General features: G+C 40.8%; 1 protein-coding gene across 4 annotated transcripts; it reads right to left on the bottom strand.

Annotated features, from left to right (window-relative positions):
• Positions 1-1,268: 1,268 nt before the first annotated feature.
• Positions 1,269-20,534, bottom strand: LOC131241001 (PRA1 family protein H). Of its 4 annotated transcripts, none has more exons than XM_058239612.1 (5): positions 20,024-20,534; positions 16,771-16,907; positions 3,032-3,106; positions 2,825-2,945; positions 1,269-1,316 (listed from the first exon to the last, which is right to left on the bottom strand). In XM_058239612.1, the coding sequence occupies exons 1-4, from the start codon at positions 20,461-20,463 to the stop codon at positions 2,845-2,847; spliced, it is 753 nt and encodes a 250-aa protein (XP_058095595.1). In that variant the 5' UTR covers positions 20,464-20,534; the 3' UTR covers positions 1,269-1,316; positions 2,825-2,844. The 4 variants fall into 4 exon arrangements, with proteins under 4 accessions (XP_058095595.1, XP_058095604.1, XP_058095589.1 ...); XM_058239621.1 differs by lacking the exon at positions 1,269-1,316 and adding an exon at positions 2,339-2,445; XM_058239606.1 differs by lacking the exon at positions 1,269-1,316 and having other exon boundaries at positions 2,682-2,945; positions 20,024-20,533.
• Between the last annotated feature and the right edge of the window lie 217 nt (positions 20,535-20,751).

The following is a 20,751-nucleotide window of genomic DNA, read 5'->3' as shown; positions in this document are numbered from 1 at the left end:
CCCATTCTTATTAAGTTCTTGAAAAGCAGTTTAGACAAGTGCGAGAAAACCTTCACGACAACCAAATCATCATAAATGCCTTCCGCATTGCTTACCATATTACCTAACAATCTGCCCTAAAGCTCTCTATACTTAGATAAATTTGAACTTCAAATCAGAAGAGAAGGTTGCCTTGGATAACTGGAATGTCGTCTTCATGATATCAAAATTCAGCTTCGCGAATCCCGACAAGTAACACTATTAAAGGTCAAATTAATGGAAGACATTGAACATCTCTTAATCAGGGACAAGCAATCTTTGCGAGAATACCTTCCCACTATGAACATGAAGAGGTCCAAACAAGATGGCGCGGCACAGAGGGTGTGAATTAGGTGCACCCGGCCTCACCCAAGATGGTGCACCCTTACTATGGGGCCCACCTTGATGTATATATTCTACATCCATGTCGTCCATTCATTTTGCCTAATCATTTCAGGTCAGGTGGACCATACCATAGGAAATAGTGGTGATTGACGCCACAAGTTTTGGATCAAGCTGATATTTTTTTCCATCATCCAAGTTTCTGTGACCTGACCAACAGGTTGGATGGCAAATAAACATCACGGTGAGCCCTATGAAGTTTTTAATGGTAGGGCGTTCAATCACCACTGTTTCCTATAGTAGGCCACCTGAGATTTGGTTCTTAACTTTCGGGCTCATGTCCTAAGATGATCTGGTGAAACGGATGGATGGCATGCATATAGAATACACACATCAAGGTGGGACCCACGGTAAGGACCACACATATTTCAACTCGAGTCTAGACTCAATCCAAACTCATCACGGATCGAATCATCGGGCCAACACAAGCTAGCGTGGTGAGCTCGAAGGCTAAGCTGAGCTGAGCTTGAAGTGGGGGGTGGAAGAAAAGCAGAACCCAGAAACCATAGTTTAATAACTAGTTGAATTGAGTCAGAAACTAGACTGAATTGACTCGGTTTGAGTTGACTCAATGAGAAACTCATTTTCATCGTTTTTATTTTTCTTTTCATTTTTTTAATGCGAGTCGAGTCTCTCCGAGGGGAAAAGGATGTGCAAGCAACGCACACCAAGAGCTTGTGTGCACACATCTCCCACCACCACCCAATAATGTTGGGGAAGAAGGGAAGTTTGAAAATGCTTGTTAGACATTTATAAAGAAATGAAAATATCCAAACTATAGTAAGTAAAACCAGAGGTCGAATTCACTGGAACTTCCCTCTTGTGCACCCAGTTTGTACATGTGGGCCCCCACAGTTGGTATATGATCCAAACCATTGATCTGATGTCCCCTCGTCCTGCATGGATTATGCCCAAAAGAAATCTCCACAATTCGTCACTTCTAACCTTTCAATTGCTGGCGCACAAATACATGGTTAGGCAATGCACAATCAAGCCACATTTCAATGGAGGAAAGACCAAAGATTCAACAGCTACGTTCTGCCAATTTGGGAGATTAGAGGGCCATGGTCTATCCATGATGGGTGCTGTCATTTAAATGGCTTGGATAACCAACCAAGCTGCACACATTAATAACTATTTATTATAAATTAATAATTGATTATTATTATTATTATTATTTTAAATGTGGGAATAAAATCATTTATTTCAACTTTTAAATGAAAATTTTGCTAAAACCCCATTATTTAAAAATAAAATCATGGAAAATTAAAAACAGCCTAGATTTTCCAAATATCAGATATCATCACGGTAACATTGTTTGATCGAATTATTACGGTAATATTGCAAGATTTACAAATTGTTGTAATAAAATGGTGAAATGCTGCAGCATGCGGAATGAGAACATGGCAAAGACCGCTGTTACCTTATATGTGAATCCCTATTGCAGTTCTGGATCCTAATTAGGATGGCCCATGGATTAAAAAAATGACAGACCTGACTACTCCTTGCTATCACTTTACATCTCCAGTCACTGTCAACAAGGACAATGGTATTAATTTGTGGGCCATCCATGGTAGGATGAACTGGATGGATGATCCTGATCCACAAATACCACTGCCCCATATACAGTGGATTGGGTCTCTGTCATATTGAGGCTGTATTATTTCCCTTCATCCACTTCAATCTTGAGAAATTATCCATTCCTCTGCTGGGCAAGTGTATAAATTCCACCCCAGTAGGGCCCACTGTGCTCACCACAAAAATCCAAGATTGGAAGAGACTGGCCACCCAATCTTTGGCCTTTTCTTTAACTGATAACATACGTTGCTGCAACTCTTTTCCACTGTCTTCTCATTGGCCCATGATCAAATGGTCAGGATCTTTCAATCTGTGAGACTAAGCACCCCCATCGACAGACTAAGCACCCCCATCGACAGCAGGGCCATCAGAACAACATTTTGGGTCCCTGAGCCACCGGCTCTACTTGAGTGGACTCAGGGACCTCAAGACAACATAGGTCCTAAGCTGCAAGAATAGATAAATCCTCCACAATTTATATCTTTTTATTGGAACTTCAGACCAAGGGTGACTAAAAATAAATAATAATAAATAAATAAATAACCACTGTGTAAGTTTAAGGTCATTTTCATCATTTTTTTTTTTAAGAATGGGAACTTGGTTTTCAATAGGTTGAAAAAAAAAAGGGACCACATTGCTCAACACCATTTAAAATAGTGTGAATTGCTAGAGGAAGCTCTGCGGTCCAGGAACAAGATCAACTTGAAATTCGCAAATGGAACTTCTTGCTCTATCATTGCATCATCTATGTATGCGTCTCAGAGATGAAACCATTTATAATAATTGTGTAAATGCCAACAAACAAAAGGAAAGATGATTCACATACTAATATCACTGGTGTGAAATTCAGGTCCTGTATTTGTTTTTCTGAAATCTTTTAGATCCATCTGCTCGGGCCAGTAGCTTAGAAGGAGTCAACTTCCGAAGTGAAGCATGCAAAATCATCACTGTTAAGGAGTAGGGACAACATTAATGTGACTAACAAGACAAGAACAGAAAAGAAATGACATGGAGGGAGGAATAGAAGAATAACCTCCATAACTGACTGCAATGGCGCAAAAGAGAGCTATCTGAACACTGCAACTGTAGAACACAACGGCAATTGCTGCTGGATGACAAGTTGGAATTAAAAAAAAAAAAAAAACATATGTTACTACAGCATTTCACTAGATATAACAGATGTTTAGAGATACTCCGAAAGTTTACATGTTAAGCAAAACACACATCTAATAGCAAGAGGTTTGCTAGCCCAACATGCACCTTCACAACGGCGCACACATGGCACATCTGAGTGTGCATAAGGTGTGGCCACTGTGCATATGACCTGGTGTAAAAATCAGGCCTGCCTACTCATCAAGTGGGCCACAGATTTACATCAAATGTGGACAGTTAGCTTTATATATATATATATATATATATATATATATATATATATATATATATATATATATATATATATATATATATTTGTTGTTTCTCTAGAGGGGTAGCCATCTGATGAGTTGACCCTAATGTTTTGTGCCCCGGGTCTTCCATGTGGTGTGGCCCACCTCCTGTCCTGCTCGGGTGTCCCATACAGGTGCCTCTAATGGCTATGTGCTAAAGTTTACAGTTTTTGTTGCCTCTGTTGAGAGGAAGTCAACATACCCATCCCAAGAACCATCCAATGCATAAATTTTCCTAATGGAAGTTATTTGAGATCAAAGTACTACCAGCAAAAATGTAATATTCTTAATTCTGCAATTAGTTTTGGAGGAATCATACAATGCTCCGGCTGAATGTTTGTGCATGCTGTTTGGGCTTTCAATACAAGTGAGGCACATGGCATAGAGATTCAAATCATTGATATGATGAGTCACAATATGAATGGCTTGTGCACAAAAAATCTGGGGAGAAGGAAAAATCCTCACGCTTCAATAGGTGGCCTAACAAATAGACAATTCATCATCATCATCATCAAAGCCTTATCCCAACTAATTGGGGCGCACAGATAGACAATTAAGAATATACATAGCTGTAAATGGGACAGGCTGGTTCATTGGGCTTTTAAGCCAGGCTTGGGCTGGATATTAGGCCTAAGGGCCAGGGCCGGGCCTACAATTTAAGCCTGTTCATTAATCTGAGCAGGCTCAAGCTTTGTCCAAGAGCCCATTGGCCAGGTCCATTAAGGGTTTCGAGCAAGGTTTAAAGTACTGTCCGAAACTGGCATGTATAGCCTGATAGTACATGCCGGCATCGCCCATGAACAAGATGGGTGTGTTGGCTCCATTTCAGCCCAAAATAGCCCAATACGGGACAATGTAACGGTACTGGTGGTGAATGATATGTTATGTAACACATCCATTTAAACCTTGGTTTCAAGGGCCTTTTAGTAATATATCATGCATGATGGGGTACACCTAATGAACAAACGGATTGTCCATGAAAGTGGGGGGCCAGGCTCAGACTGGCTATAATCATCTCAGATCAGGCTCGGGACTGTTTGTTTTGTCCCATCATGGGCCTGGTGGGGCTTGGGCCTAGGCTTTACTTTGCAGGCTAGACCAAGACAACTAGGCACAGCCCATTGACAACCCTTTACATTCAACCAAAAAATGGAGCTATACATATATTTATTTATATATGCATTGAGGAAGTAAAAAATGGAATGATCTTCCATAGCTAGGATCTACTGATCTGGGGGATTTTCAGTTTGTGGGCCAGCCAAGGTGAGGTCTATCATAATGAAAGATATATTCTATACTTGAAGCATGGTGGGGCATTGTGCAGATGATGGGCATGGATTGGATGATTCCTGGGTCAACTGGGGAGCTCATTCAACATTGGAACAGTGGTGGTCAAGGCGTGAAACAGAAAGATTCTATAGAAGGTGTCTCTGCTAGCTGGTCCATGGATGTCGAAAGAATGGAATAACAGGATGTTAAACAATATATCAAATCTCACAGAAGAAGTGCTCTTCAAGGCTAAATGATGATCGTCTCATGGGCCTCATGCTCAAATCTCTTTTCTAGGTTTAATGAGGAGAGATCGAGAGTTTTTGGGCATGTCTTAACCCAATGGAGTGGATGGTCTCTCATCATCTTCTAGTTTTCGTAATTTTCATTTGCCTTTTGGCAGTTAATTATCATTACCCTGCCAAAAAAAAGGGCAAGGTCCCTCATATCAACAGTTGATATCATTGTATGCACCACTAGTACAGACTGAAAACTTTAAAATACTATTCAAACTCTTTACTTGAGTATTGTATAATAACTCTTTAGTTTTGAAACCTTGACATGATACATGTATTACTTTAATTGTCATGGCAAGCAGGCACGTGTTATTACGCCTCCCAGCACCTAGCCAAGAGTTGCTACTGTACCCACCAACAAATCGAAATACACAACTACCAGCAACAAGAGAATGTGTACATCCAGGGTTTATACAAGCATAGTTGTAATGAATATTGTTGCAAGAAACCGTGGTGGTGGAAAACAATGCTGCCTCCAAGTCTGGGAGATATCTCCATTGAACTTATAGTGAGGAACCAAACATGCATGAACCTGCAAGTGTATATGTTGTCTTTCTGCTCAATGCTGCCTTGAGAAATGACTGTGAATTGATCCTTGAGAACACATTTGGGTCAAAACTGTCTTTTGATCTGGATGCTGTAAAACATATGACGTGCAAATGTTTGCCTCTCCATGAACATATGTTATCCAGGTGGAAAATGTCTGATCCGAAAGCTCAAATATAGACGAATGTGATTGTTCACAACGAAATAATATCATCAGCAGCCCACCCAGAAGAGAAGTCTCCATAGAAGATGGCAGTTGGCTTTCACCATTTGTGGCTAAAGTTGTTAGCAGGACTATGGCAAGAATGATGTTCGAGCTCCTTTTAAATACATCATTGAGTGTAGGTCTCATCCTCTACAACTGTGTTTAAGAGAAATTGTGTGGTTTTGGCTTCCAAGGTTCAAGGCTAATGTCCACAAGCCATCGATTTTGATGAAAGGAGAATGCTTGATGCTCGGCATCTGATACTCCAATTCTTCAACTTCATCACGGAGAGCTAGGTGTCTATACAAGTAGAGGATTCCTTATCCTGCACCTAGGCAAAAGATGCCCACTGACCCTTTGATTAGTTCATGTAAGTGGTGAACCTAGTAGAAAAAGGGTGTCAACTGCAGATGTAAGTGGATGTGTGGGTTTCACTTTTTTTTTTTTTTGAACAGTTGATGTGCGGGTTTCATCATCACTATGAACATAGATATTACCCTACACTTGTGAACGGGGATTACAAGAACTTGGAAAGGAATACCCACACGTAGGCAAGAAGCTTCATTTTTAACTCTCAGGTGTGACCTCCTCCTAATGAGGATATTTGAGGAACATAGCTTGGTGCAAGTATACTTGTGGAAGATGCTGGACAGCTAGAATCTGGGATGGAGTTCTTTCAGATTGTTTACTGGAAGGGAAAGTTAAAAGGTTGACTCTTGATGGTGTTCTGATACAATCTAGTAGTTGGATCAATAGGATCTTCATACCCGAATGCAAAAAATGGATGAAGAGTACACCCCACAAGAATGTTGGAGAAAAGAGGGAGAATCAACTTTTATTGAAATTAAACTTCTTCACTTACAAATACTTTAAACTCACAGAACTCAGAAAATTGGAATAACTCTCCCTCCTAGAAGAACCCTTTTTATAGAACCTAAAAGACACCCTAACATCCCTATGAATCTTTAATTGAGATTTTCCAACTTTAGATTGATTATAATCTAATAGATACTAAACAAAAAACAACACTTATCCACAGAGATTTGACCATATTTTAATGGCCTAAAAAATAGAAAAACTAAGGGGGTGTTTGATTTCCTATTTACTTGTGTAAATAGAGGTAAATAAATGTAAATAAATCATCATTATTTACAGTATGAAATACAGCCCGCCGCCCATGTCACATTCACACTTGATTGACTTGGCAGTGATACCGAGGTGGAAATTTTTTTGTAAAAGATGGGCCCACCGCGATGTATATGTCTGATCCATGCTATCCATCCGTTGTAACGGCTCATTTTAGTGCATGAGCCCAAAATTGAGGTACATCAAAAGCGCAAGTGGACCACATCACGAGAAACGTGGGGAGTTAAACAGCTACCATTGAAAACTTCTTGCAAGCCACAGAAGTTTTGGATCAAACTGATATTTGTGTTCTCCCTCCATCCATGTCTGTGTGACCATATTAACAGGTTGGATCACAGATACACATCACTGCTAGACCCATAGATGGTCTCCCTTTCAACGGTGGACATCTTTAACCCCCCTTTCCTGTTGTGTGGTCCAATTGAACTTATAATCTACCTAAACTTTTTAGTTCATACCCTAAAAAAATGATATGATAAAATGGATGAACGGTGTGGATTAGACACATACATCACGATGCGACCCATGGATTTCATCCATGCATGCTTGTTAGTTTTTTAAAAAGGCATCCCGAAAATGGAGGTGCAATTGCAAGGAGGATTTACTCTTTTTCAAACAGGATGAAATGATGATTATTACCTACACCCCCTAAGTTTAGCAAATAATGCCCAAAATCATCAGAGAATCAACAACCATATCAAATCAGCCCCATATCTTCCAGAAATTGTAAATGGTACTCCTTGACTTTTAGCCCCAAACAGCCCAAAATTCACCACATGGTGGGCCTTGGACCTGCATGATTCCCCCTCTGTTGAGTTAGATGCTTCATACAAATAGTAGAGGTTTGGATCCAATCTTTTCAATTTGTTGCTTGTGATCCTTGAAATAGGGCTTGTTGTTCTTCCATTTCACCAAATACAACTTGTATTGGCCTCATTGAGTGTCAATGGTCTTCATGTGCAACACTTCTTCAACTTCTTCCTTCTTTTTCTTAGAAACTGTTTGTTTATATCAGCAAAAACTTCACCATGCACATTAGGCACCTTGCCTTGGTGCTCGAAGAAACCTTCCACGTTGAAAATTGATGAGATATCTAACTCATATGGCAACATGATTTCATAAGTGTTGTCAGCCAACTTCCTCTTAACTTGGCATGGCCCAATCTTCTTAGACTTAAGCTTGTTATAAGTTCCCCTTAGAAACCTTCCTTCACAAAGATAAACCATAACCAGTTCAACTTCTTCATATATCTTTCTTCGGCGATGTTCACTTGTAACTTCTTGGTACTTGTCATAGTTCTCTTCAATCTTCTTATTCATCTATGCTTGCAAGTCATGGATGTACCTGGCAGAAGCACCAATATCTTCATCCACTTGATCTTGCACTAGTTAAGAAACTAGTTCAAGTATATGATGTAGTCCATGTGAACTTTCTCCCATTTATACTATCAAATGGGAATTTCTGTTGTATAATCTACTGAGTAATTGTAGACAAGTGCTTCTTGGGGTAGAGCCAAGTCCAAATGAGATATGTTGTTGCCTAAGGTACTCCTCAAGAGGTTACCAAGGCTCCTATAGGCCATCCATTTGAGGGTGATATGCATTAGAAAACTGAAGCTTAGTCCTCAGACACTCCATAAAGTGCGCCAAAAGTGCCCATAAACTTCAAATCATAGCCCAAAGTTATTGCTTTCAGTACCTTGTGAAGTCCCAATGTTCAGTTCTTGTTTGTGACTCTGTGTTTTGGTGTGCCTTCACATAGGTAAAGTCCTTAAAACAGTGTAAAGTGTTTCATGGAAATTAGATGAGTTGTAAAGGCTTTACCTCTCAATGGCGGGGTTTTTTAAGAGTTAATTGGTACCTACCAACTTATTACTACTACCTAAACCCCCTCAACACTTTACATGTAAAGACTTTCCTAGTACCCAAATACGACAACCTGAAAGTGTAAAGTGTTTCATAGCAATTAGGTGAGTAGTAAAGTCTTTACCTCCCAATGGCTGGATTTTTGAAAAGTTTATCAGTTCTTACCAACTTATTGCTACTACTCAATGATGCATGACAATTGACCACTTGCTCTAAAAGCTTGAATTGATAGTGGTGAGTCATTCCCTTCATCTCATAGCCCAGGCCCCACATCGCATGGGTTAGGACCTTGGCCGAACCCCCTCGTGGGCCCACTCACATGGGTTCCGCTTCACATGAGCCACCCGCCTCACACAGGACACCCACCCCGAGTGTGTCCCCACATCCCACAGGCTACCCCACTCGAGCCTAGTGTGGAAATGCCCCTGCATTAATCACCACGGTGAGGAGTCTCAAATACGAGACCTCCCGCTCTGATACCACTTTGATGCAGGACAATTGACCACTTGCTCTAAAAGCTCAAACTGATAGAGAGTGGCGAATCAATCTCTTTATCTCATAGCACAGGCCCCACATTGCATGGGTTAGGACCTCGGCCGAACCCCCTCGTGGGCCCTACTTCACATGGGTTCCGCTTCACACGAGCCACCCGCCTCACACGAGCCACCCACCCTGAGTGTGTCCCTGCATCCCACGGGCGACCCCAATCAAGCCTAGTGTGAAAATGCCCCTGCATTGCACAAACCCCCTCAACATTGTACATGTAAAGACTTTTCTAGTACCCAAATATGAGTACGACCATATGAAACTCTGTACCACTGAAGTTTATGAGATTTTACTTACATCCAAACAGCCCTTAATAGTTGGGATGGGCGTCAATACTAGGTGGGACCACGTTGGGAGGTGAGTGGCACGTTGGGAGGTGAGTGGCAACGATATAAGCCTCTCGCATGTAATCTAGGATATTCTAGTTAGTTAATGAAGGAATATCATATCTGGTTTCATTTGTGTGAGTATATCTACGTTCCGGTAATTGCCAAAGGAAACTATCTGATTCCTGCTGAGTAACTCATGAAATCCAACGTGCTCACTGGAACATCGTTGGTCCATTGCTTGAGGCTCTCGCAGGATCATAAATGTGCGCTGTTTATCGCTGCCACTTCCATTAGCATTTCCACCTCTTTTTCTGCCATCCGTTACTGGCCATTTCGTGGACATCAATTGGACAATTGAAATGAAAGAAGTTTGTGACCTAGATTCAACAAAAGATGTTTACTATTCCTTAGTATGATTCAATCAGTTTGATTTTAGGTCTACACCCCAACTGCAGTGGGCCTCACTATTGGGACTGTTTGAATTTAGTTACAGCCTACATGTACGCTACTTGTAAGATGGTTGGGTGCCTACCTAATGTCACAACCCAAGTGCTTCCTCAAAGCATCAATCATGCAACACCCATTCACAATCCCATCATGAACGAGCCAACCTATATCTCAAGTGCAAACACCAACAAGGTGTCCCATATCAGTTACGTATCGGCCGTTATGGCCGATACGTAACGGTAACGGTGGGGTCCGTTATGTGATACGGGGGCGTAACGGGCAATGCCCCGATTTTGCTACCGTTACGGACCCGTTACGGGCGTAATGGCCGTTACTGACCCGTAACGGCTAGCCTGTAACGGTCATTTTTTTTTTGCCTTTTTAAGCTCTGTTTTTTCATATTTTTTTTTTTGAAACCATTTGCTTCCAAATGCTCACTCAATCCTTCTACTACTATTTTCGACCAACCTTGGCTTGGTATTTGAGATAAAAACACATTATATTACGAACTTTCTTGAATCGAAGCTTGGTGGGCCATTTTTCAGAAATTCGTCAAAAATAGGTATTTTAACTTTTTATTGTATGTTTTGCTGTTTTAATCATATAATATGATGTGTTAATCATAGTAGAACATGTTAATGTGCATTTTACAGATTTGTGGTGTCATTTTATATTTTTTTATATTTTTTTCTATTTACGCAATAATTATAGCCCTTTTTTTAAAAATTCAAAAAATAATTTTTTGATGCATGTTTTCCTGTTTTAATCAGACAATATGATGTGTTAATCATAGTAAAACATGTTAATGTGCATTTTATAGATTTGTGGTATCATTTTATATTTTTTTCTATTTTTTCTATTTACGCAACAATTATGGCCCTTTTTAAAAAAATTCGAGGAATCATTTTTTAATATATGTTTTGCTGTTTTAATCATACAATATGATGTTTTAATCATAGTAGAACATGTTAACGTGCATTTTACAGATTTGTAGTGAAATTTTATATTTTTTTTTATTTTCGAATTAGTGACTTTATGTTTTTATTTGCTTATATTGGACAGGTTTTGGAGCTTCTTAGGGTTTAGTCAGAACATAAAGTCATCTTTATTGACATATGTCATACACTCATACTCATAGTCATATCTAATCTATATCTAATTATCTAGTATCTACCTAAACCTAAAGAAATGTCTGGGTCTGGCCAACAACAAGTGAGTAAGGATATTAGATGACAACATTGTGAGAGGGTTGGTGGTACTAGGCATCAAATGAGGTGCAAGTATTGTAATAGAATAGTGACTGATGGAATTACCCGTCTCAAACAACATGTGGCACATCGAAAGGGTTAAGTTGCGGCATGTACTAGAGTACCGAAAGAGATAATACTTTTAATACAAGCTAGTCTGGATGAGTCGAAGGGTAAACGTGCTACTGTACAAAAGAAGAAAGATGATATTTTGGATGCAACTCGACAGGAAGTGTTTGGTCCCGAATATATAGGTATTCGTGATGAAGATATTATTGATTCTGACAAAGATTCAGATCGGGAATTAACTATAGCTAGGAGAGAGAGCTTACGTCTAGCTCGTGAAGAGGAAGAACGTCGCCGCATGTTTGGCACACATGGGTCAGTGCGTGATACAGGGGGGAAGTGCAGCTGGAAGTGCAACTGCTTCTGCAAGTGGGGGTGGGGGGGTAAGTTTAGTAGGTTATGACGTGTGTTTAGGAGCCGACGACAGGCATCTTCACGTGATGCCCCTATACGTTTGGATGAAGAAGTAAATGAGCCTAAGAGACCCTTTATTGATCCAATCCTGTTTAGGAAAGAATCAACTAAGCAAAAGAAGATAAAACAAATGTGGAGTAGAACTTCCATTGAGAAATTAGGTAGAGCAGCAGCAAAGTTATTTATACATGCCAACATACCTCCTAACGCGGCCAATTCTCCATATTGGCAGGTGGTAATTGATGCAGCAGCAAAAGCAGGTGAAGGAATAAAAGCTCCCACAGCTAAGGAGAGTGGGGGGAAATGGATAGATGCAGAGTATGTGGATGTGAAAGCATACGTGGCTACCTTTAAACCTGTATGGCAAGCCAGAGGATGCACGATCATGTGTGATGGTTGGACTGGCCCAACCAGACGCAGCATGATCAACTTCATGGTGTACTGCCACTTAGGAACTATATACTGCAAGTCAATTGATGCCTCAGAGGTAACAAAAGATTCTAATTATATTACTGGACTAATGGATAAAGTTGTGGAAGAGATTGGAGAGGAGAATGTAGTGCAAATTGTGATAGATAATGAAGCATTATATAAGCTTGCAGAACATATGTTGATGGATAAGAGAAAACATCTTTTTTGGTCACCATGTGCTGCCCATTGTATTGATCTTATATTGGAAGATATTGGGAAGAAGAGAATGTTAAAGAAATGGTCGAAAGGGCAAGAGAAGTGACGACGTTTATTTACAACCATAATCAAGTAGTCGCAATAATAAGAAAGTTCACGAAAGGACGAGAGTTGTTGAGGCCTGCGGCGACTAGATTCGGAACAAATTTTATAACATTAGATAGTTCATTCCAGCATAGGGGAGAGTTGAGATGTTCGCTTCCCGAGAATGGCTCAACACAAAACATGGGAAGAAGACATCAGGGACACCGGTTGAAGTTGTGAACACCATACGGGACAACAAATATTGGAAGAGGGTCAAGTCGATCCTAAAGGTGATGGAGCCACTAATGAGGGTACTCCGTCTTGTTGAAATCGACGAAGCACCTACCATGGGCTTCCTATACGATGTCATGGATAAGGCAAAGTTGGCAATTCAACGTGATTGTAGAAGTTGAGAGTCTTATTAGAGGATGATCGACAAGAGATGGACAAGACAACTCCATCACGATCTTCATGCAGCAGGTTACTACCTAAATCCTAGGTATAGATATGCCCAATCATTTGTTGCGGATGATGAAGTTCGTGTCGGGCTAAAAAATGTGATAAAGAGATTAGAGCCTAACTTAGATTTGCAAATAAAGGCGTTGAATGAATTAAATACATTTGGAAATTACCTTGGTAGCTTTGGAGATGCTCTTGCACAGCATGCAGTATTTAGGTTGCAACTGGCCGAATGGTTGATTAATTTCGGAGAGTATGAAGGCTCTCCAAAAAATTACAGTAAAAGTTTTGAGCCAGACAACATCTTCCTCTAGCTGCGAAAGGAATTGGAGTTGTTTTGCGTTTATTCATTCAAAAAATAGGAATAGATTGCAGACTAGAACATTAGATAAACTTGTCTTCATGCACTATAATACAAAACTAAGAATGCGACGACATCATAGGAGCATTACAGCTGCCGATGACAGAGACTACTGTTTAATAAACTTGGAAAATGTTTATGATGAGGATGACCCACTTCTACCTTGGTTGGAAACAAGGGAAAAGCAAATTAAAGAAGATAGTGAAGAATTAGAAATTGATGACCTAGAAATATGCAGAGTGCAACAAGAGAGTCGTGCAGATGTGTTGGACCCAGTAAGAGGGGCAACGTTTATGCCAAGTACGGGTCAAGATCAACAAAAGAGTACGAGCAGTGGTAGCATAACCGTATCAGATGATGGTGACGATGACCCCCCTACCCCTGGTGCTGGAACTTCTGGTGTTGCTCAACGCCCTATACAGCCGTCTACAGATCGCGATGCCGATGAACATCGACGAGGTAGTACACGAGGTCGAACTTGTGAGTGTACCGAGTCACGATATAACCAGCTGGAGGAGGGTACATCTAATGGTGCACCGGGTCCGGGAGGTCCGGAACATCGGCAGGCTCATGGTCGTGGTTATTATCATGGATATTCTTATGGTCAATTGGATTATGATTATGCTGGTTATACTGAGCCTGTTCCATCACATTCATGTTGGAGTAGTCCTCCCGATCAATATCCATATGATTATAGATATCCAGATCCAAATCCAAGTTACTCATCACAACAGACGCACTCTTAATCTCAAGATTCTCAGTAGCCTGAGTATGAGCACCAGTATCAGTATGGTTATTCGACGGGCACTGGTGGATATCCTTACTCGGAGTAAGAGTCATTGCCTAGTCAGGATCAGTCATCCTCTGGTTTCGTTGATCTAGTATTTCCTTCTGGCACTGGATATTATGGATATGCAGATGCAGCACCTACACCTATAGGACAACCTCAACCTGATGATGACGATGACGATGATGTGGAGGTCGAGCAACCACAAAAAAGCAGATTTTCATTTTGGTGGTGACTTGTGATTGTAAGTATATATTTGTATTAAAGTAAGCATTTGCAGCAGACAGCTCACAGTAGTATTATTGCAAGAAGCCAAGCACACACTTGACACTGCCGAACTTGTATTTAAAATAGCTCCCCTGACAACCAATCAAGTAATCCTTAATCAAGTTGAGTATATCAGACACTACTAATTTTTTTTTAATATTCTTGACTTGAGGTTGACAAGTCATAGACAGGAATCACAGTCACGTCCACAGGTATGATCGAGAAATTCCTCAAAAATAATTGCAAACACCTAATGTAAGATATTTTCATATTACATTCATTGTAATATATCTATTATTGATAGTAGAAAGTTAGAAAATTAAATATATGAATTCTGTAGTCAAATTCAGGTTATCTGGTTCATAAATTCATCAGACAGTCCGATACAACTTCTCACCAAAGAGTGGACCGTTACACCACCATAAACATGTTCCAATTTATAAATGAATGCATATTTGGAATGCTTAAAATATTCCGGATTTAATCCATATTTTTTCATATTTTTATGGCAAAATAAAATTTTGAGCCGTTACGCCCCCGTATCGCTGTTACACCCCCGTATCCGTATCGGTTTTGGAGGTCACCGTTACGTCAACCAATACCGATACGGGATACCTTGAACACCAAGTGTTGGGCATCAATTCACTACGATGCAAGAGAGACACGAGATGTATGGAATAATGCTTTAGATATATCGCTCTGAATTCTTTTGAAGCAAAACCCAATTAACGAAGACATTTTTACTTTGTCTAGCAGTTGCATGATGCTTGAGGACTTGTCTTAAAAAATACTTTGTTTCCTTTCATTCCATATTCCCCACATGATGGCATGTGGAACCATCCTCCCAAGAATCTTGCCTCTCAAACCAAAAGACCCACTACCCCACGACTATTCATGAGGAATGGAATTGATCCTGGAGGCCAACATTCCAAATATGGAAAAAGGAGGTCTTCAGACTCCACATCCTTTCTACACATGGCCAAAAGAGCACAATTCTTTTCTTTTGCAAGGTCATTTGTGGTTAGAATCCTGTTGCAACATTAAGTGCCCAACAGAAAGCCTATACCAGAGCTAGGCACCTGGACCCCACACTTTTGACTAAGCATGCTTCGAGGAAGCAACCAGGAATTTCCTTCAAGAATAACTACAATGAAGACAGGCAATTGGTAGTCACGGCCTAAATGCGTTCAACTGTGCATCTTTCTCACAAGGGCGAAATGCAAACTCCTTGAAAAGGTTGTGAACCTCACCTCACAACAATGCCTTGATTCAGTTGTTGCATGCCCACGGTGATTGGCCCTCCAGAAATGACGATCGGTTTGCAAGTAGTGGAATTAGGAACCCTAGGGAGGATGTAAAGGGACTTGCTCAATACCTTTTATTTGTCATATGTCATAACTAGTCCTCATGGATGGAGGTGGGCACGAGACGACTCAATCCGGCTAACTCGACTCGTACGACTTGTTTAGATCCGACTCGACCCGAACCGAATGGGTGAGTCGGTCCAAACCGAGTAGGCTTCGCCCAATCTGAACTCAAACCGAGTCGAGTTCGAGTTACTTAGTAACTTAACCCGAAACTCGATCCGGTTAGACCTTACTCAATCCGAAACCGACCTCTCTAACCCTATCCGCCACACCCTACCTCGACCCGATCCCAAAATCTCTCTCCCTCCCTCATCCCCCTCATCTTCCAAGCCCGACAACCACCCACCACCATCACCCTCCTCCTCCTCTCTCTCCTCTTCACTCTCTCGGTCTCTCCCTCCCTCATCTCTCAATCCGACTCGGTGCCAACTCGACCCGACTCGGTACTTCTGATCGGATCAGACTTGGACCGGATCAGTCCAGACCAGACCGGACTCGGATTGAGTCAGGCATGCTGGACTTGATATCGGGTCGGATCGAGTTCGGGTCAGGCCTATTTCAAAACCGGATCAAGTCGAGTCAGCCCTAACTTTGTCCAACTCGACTCGATGCCTAGCTTTGCTCATGGATGCACATGCCAACATTTGGAAAACCAACATAAGTGCAAGTTGAGGGCTATTTCTCATTATGAATACTAGGAAACATCATCAGATTTTTCTTTATTTCGGATCAGCTAAACTACCTTGAATACAAAATGACCAGGAAAAAAAAAACACTACCTTGAATTCAGAATGACTAGAACCAACATTGACTAATATGCAATTATTTGCAATCTTGTAACAATATGAAGGACACAAATGATGAAACTCTACAAACAATATAACTTCCTACTCCAATCATTACAAGCCAATGCAATAACTTTTAAGGATATATATTGCAAGATATAGCTACTAAAACCTGGAAGGAACTCTGGAAAAGGAAAACAAAAGGATAACTCACCAAACTGCAACACATGAAGAAGAGCCCGGCGAACAATCGGGTACCCTTCCAATCTCCATCTGTCACTACATAATCTGAACGCCTCCCATAGAGCCAGGCCAATTATCAACCCAAAAAGAGCAATAGGAATCTGGTACCTGTCACAAATCCAATTTATTTCAGAAAACTAAGGTTGTGTTTGGATGCACAAACAAATTGAATTCTGAATATTTAGTTTGATCAACAGAAAACTCAAAAAAAAAAAAAAAGAAAAAGAAAAAGAAAAAGAAAAAAAAAAAAAAAGAGAGTAATTTCCTGCATTCGCAACAGGGAAGTAGCTATCAAAATCCAGTTATCTTTTTTTCAAGAAGAGCATTATGTGATGCTCAAGCCGAATGGCCAAACAGCACCTTTTGGGTTTTCATTCCATATGATTGGAGCAAGCCCATGGTTCACAGATCCAAACCAGTGGTTCAATGGGCCTCCCGTGGATGGATCATCCACCAAAATCCCCCTATGTTCTTTAAATCCTATTGAGAGGTGGTAAAAAAGGATGTTATGGACTTCATCTCAGAAATCTATGAGCAGGACCAACTATCTAATGAGCTCGACCCAACTTTCATTGCCCTCATTCCCAAGCTAGGAGCAAAGCTGATTAACTACTTTTAGCCTATAAGTCTAATTAGTAGCCCTTATAAAATCTTAACTGAAATGTTAGCTCTTCGATTCGGTAGGCTCGATTATTTCTGAGAATCAAGGGGCTTTCGTGATGGGAAGACGGATTTTGGATAGTGCTCTAATAGCGCATGAATGTATTGACTCTGAAAATAGAGATAGGAGGGATGAAGTTGTTCGCAAGCTAGATATCGAAAAAGCCTACGATCATGTTGATTGGGACTTCCTCAAGTACATGCTTAGAATGATGGGATGTGGTCAAAAATGGAGTTGGATGTGGGCATGTGTGTAGTTGCCTTCTTTCTCTATCCTGATTAATGGGTCATCATATGGGTACTTCAAAGCTTCTAAAAGTATTTCCGAAGGTGATCCACTATGTCCATATCTGTTTGTTGTGGTTGGGGAGACCTTGAGTAAGATGCTCCATAGAGGAGACAAAGTTTGTCTAATAAGAGGCTTTGAAGTTGCAGTCGAGGGGATCCAAATAAGCCATCTTCAATATGTAGGCGACACCATTTTGTTCTGTGAAATGAATACAGAGTCAGTCGATAATCTTTGAAAAGATAGTGTGTTTTGAAGCGGTGTCGGGGCGTAGCATTAACATCACTAAAAGTGAAATGCTTGGAATTTAGATAGGCATGGAGGAGTTGTCCGGGTTGGTGGAGATCTCTGGTTGTAAAATTGGGTCATTTCCTTTGTATTATTTGGGTTTGCCTTTGTGCGTCAGGAAGCCGGCTACAAAACTTTGGAATAAGGCGATTGAAAGAATTGAAAGGAAGTTGTCTAGTTGGAAGAGGCCATATTTATCTTTGGGGGATAGAGTAACCCTTATCAAGGCTGCTTTTTCAAATTTGCCAATTATTTTATGTCTTTATTCAGATGCCTAAAGTCAATTCTACAAAGATTGGAAAAGTTAAAATGGGACTTTCTGGTATTTGGAAGGCTATGGCTTCAGTAGATTACTGGTTCCGTGAAGGCATTTCCTTCTCCTTAGGAGACGGAAGTTGGATTTGTTTTTTGACTGATGTCGGGCTCTTATGCTATCATTCCTGGGCCTAGCTCACATTGCTTCAGATAGAGATATTATGGTGAAGGATTGCTATTCGATTTGCAGTGGTTCGGTGGTGTGGTTTTCCCCTTGTAGGAGGAATTTGTTAGATGAAGAGATTGTGGAGACAGCAGAGCTTTTTGGTCTTTTGAAGGACATTACTCCCACGACTTAGGATAAATACTCGTTGCTATTGTATGTCCATATCTCGAGCAGATTCTCAATCAGATCTTTTTACCACCTGATTTATGGTGCACCTCGCAATCATTTATTCCCTTTCCATTGTTGGTTTTATGGTGCTCCTCCTTAGGTGGCTGCTTTTGGGTGGTTAGTGGCTAAGGAAAGGGTGATTACCATTGATACTTTGCAAAAGGCGGTCTCTTATTCTCCTCAGCATATGCCTCTTGTGTATGGAAGCAGCAAAGTTGGGGGATCATCTTTTCATCCACTGCTCTTTTGTTTGTAGGGATCATTTTCTGGAGCTCTTCCACACTATTTGGTTGATGCCAAGCTCAGTATTGGAGCTCCTTTGGGCTTTGGCACGAAGGGGGGTGGGAAAAGCTAGTAACGCGATATGGAGACTGCTCATTTCGCGGCTTTTTGGATTATTTGGGGGAGTCGTTATAGGAGGTGCTTCCAAAATAGAAGCTCCTCAGTCCAAGAGGTTATTAAGGAAATTAAGTGGAATCTAATGGCTTGGGCTCCTTATGTTAAAGAAGAAAAATCTGTAACTCTTTTATCTTTTTGATGTAGTGTAGTTGTATTCATCTGGCATGCCTTTTTAATAAAATGTTGTTATCTCTCAAAAAGAAATAATAAAATCTTCATAACCAACAATTAATATAAGGGCGCATTTGGTTCGGCCAAATATCATGAATTTTCATGATATTTTGCACAAAATTAATAATGCAATATCATGATATTTGGTGCAACCAAATGCAACCAAACATAATTGCTATCAACTAAGATGAGATGAACTCATTTTAAGTGCCACCCAAAGAGGCCCTAAGGATACGAATTACGATTTTTTTTTATTTTTTATTTTTGCAAATATCATGAAAATGATATTTCGTGCAACAAACACACCCAGAATATTATCTCCAATTCATATTTACTATCAACTAACATGCATGAACTAATTTTTAAGTGCCGCCCAAACAGGCCCTAAGGAAACAACTGACAATTTCATTTTATGCAAATATCATGATATGCGATGCAACAAACACACACCAAGAATACACTCTCTAATACATAATTACAAATTCACAATAAACTAAGATGAGATGAGCTCATTTTTAAGTGCCACCCAAACAAGCCCTAAGGGTTTCGTTTTATGCAAATATCATGATATTTAATGCAACAAGCGCACCCAGAATATAATCTCTAATACATTATTACAATCAACTATGAAGAGATGAGCTCATTTTTTAAGCGCCACCCAAGCAAGCGAAACAAATTGCAATTTGGTTTTACGCAATCCAATGTGATAATGCATCCAAACACACCCTAAAAGGGAAGAAGAAAAAAACAGAGAAAGAGAAAGGGGCTGACAGAGAGCAGACGAGGAACAGGAGGGAGAGGCAGGCGTAGTTGCGGGCGTAGCGCTTGACGTTCTCGTGGGCTCTCATCCTGGCCTGAGAGGGGCTGGTAGGCCACGAATAGGAGTCGGCCTCTCCGAAGAATCCAACGGTCCAGGACGGAGTGTCCCCGGCGAAATCATCGGCTGTGAGCTTCGCAAACGGGTTGAGTGTGAGGAGGGAAGCGAGGGTGCTTAGACGGGAGAAAACCGAGCTGCTGCCGGTAATGATGAGGCTAGCTGGGCCAGGGCCCAAGGTTGATGAGGATGAAGATGATGATGATGATGCTGACGAGGAAGAATGGACGGCTGTGGTTCTCTCGTCAAGGATTTCGAGGTAGCCTTTGTCTCGAAGCCATGATTCGAAGGCTGGGTCCGGGAGGCTGAGGGATAGCGGGTTTGCCGAGAATACCATTTGAGATGGTGGATGAGGCCCATTTTCCTCTTCTATCCCATTTATTATTTTGCCAAAAAGAAAAAACAAAAGGAAAAAGAAAATCTGATACTCTGGTAGTGTGTGGTGGATGGTACGCAGGCACTTGGAGATCACTCACACAGTGCCTACGTATCATATGATTATCTAATTGGTGGACATTTTTTGGACGGTTAGGGGTCGTTTGGATGCCTGTAAAGTCAAGTTATAAAGGGATTACAGGTAATCTGTAATCAGGGGCTGTTTAGATGCAGATATTTGCCTATAAAG

The sequence above is a fragment of the Magnolia sinica genome, chromosome 1 (assembly GCF_029962835.1).
Source record: "Magnolia sinica isolate HGM2019 chromosome 1, MsV1, whole genome shotgun sequence".
NCBI lineage: Eukaryota > Viridiplantae > Streptophyta > Magnoliopsida > Magnoliales > Magnoliaceae > Magnolia > Magnolia sinica.
This window is presented reverse-complemented; position numbering and strand designations above follow the sequence as displayed.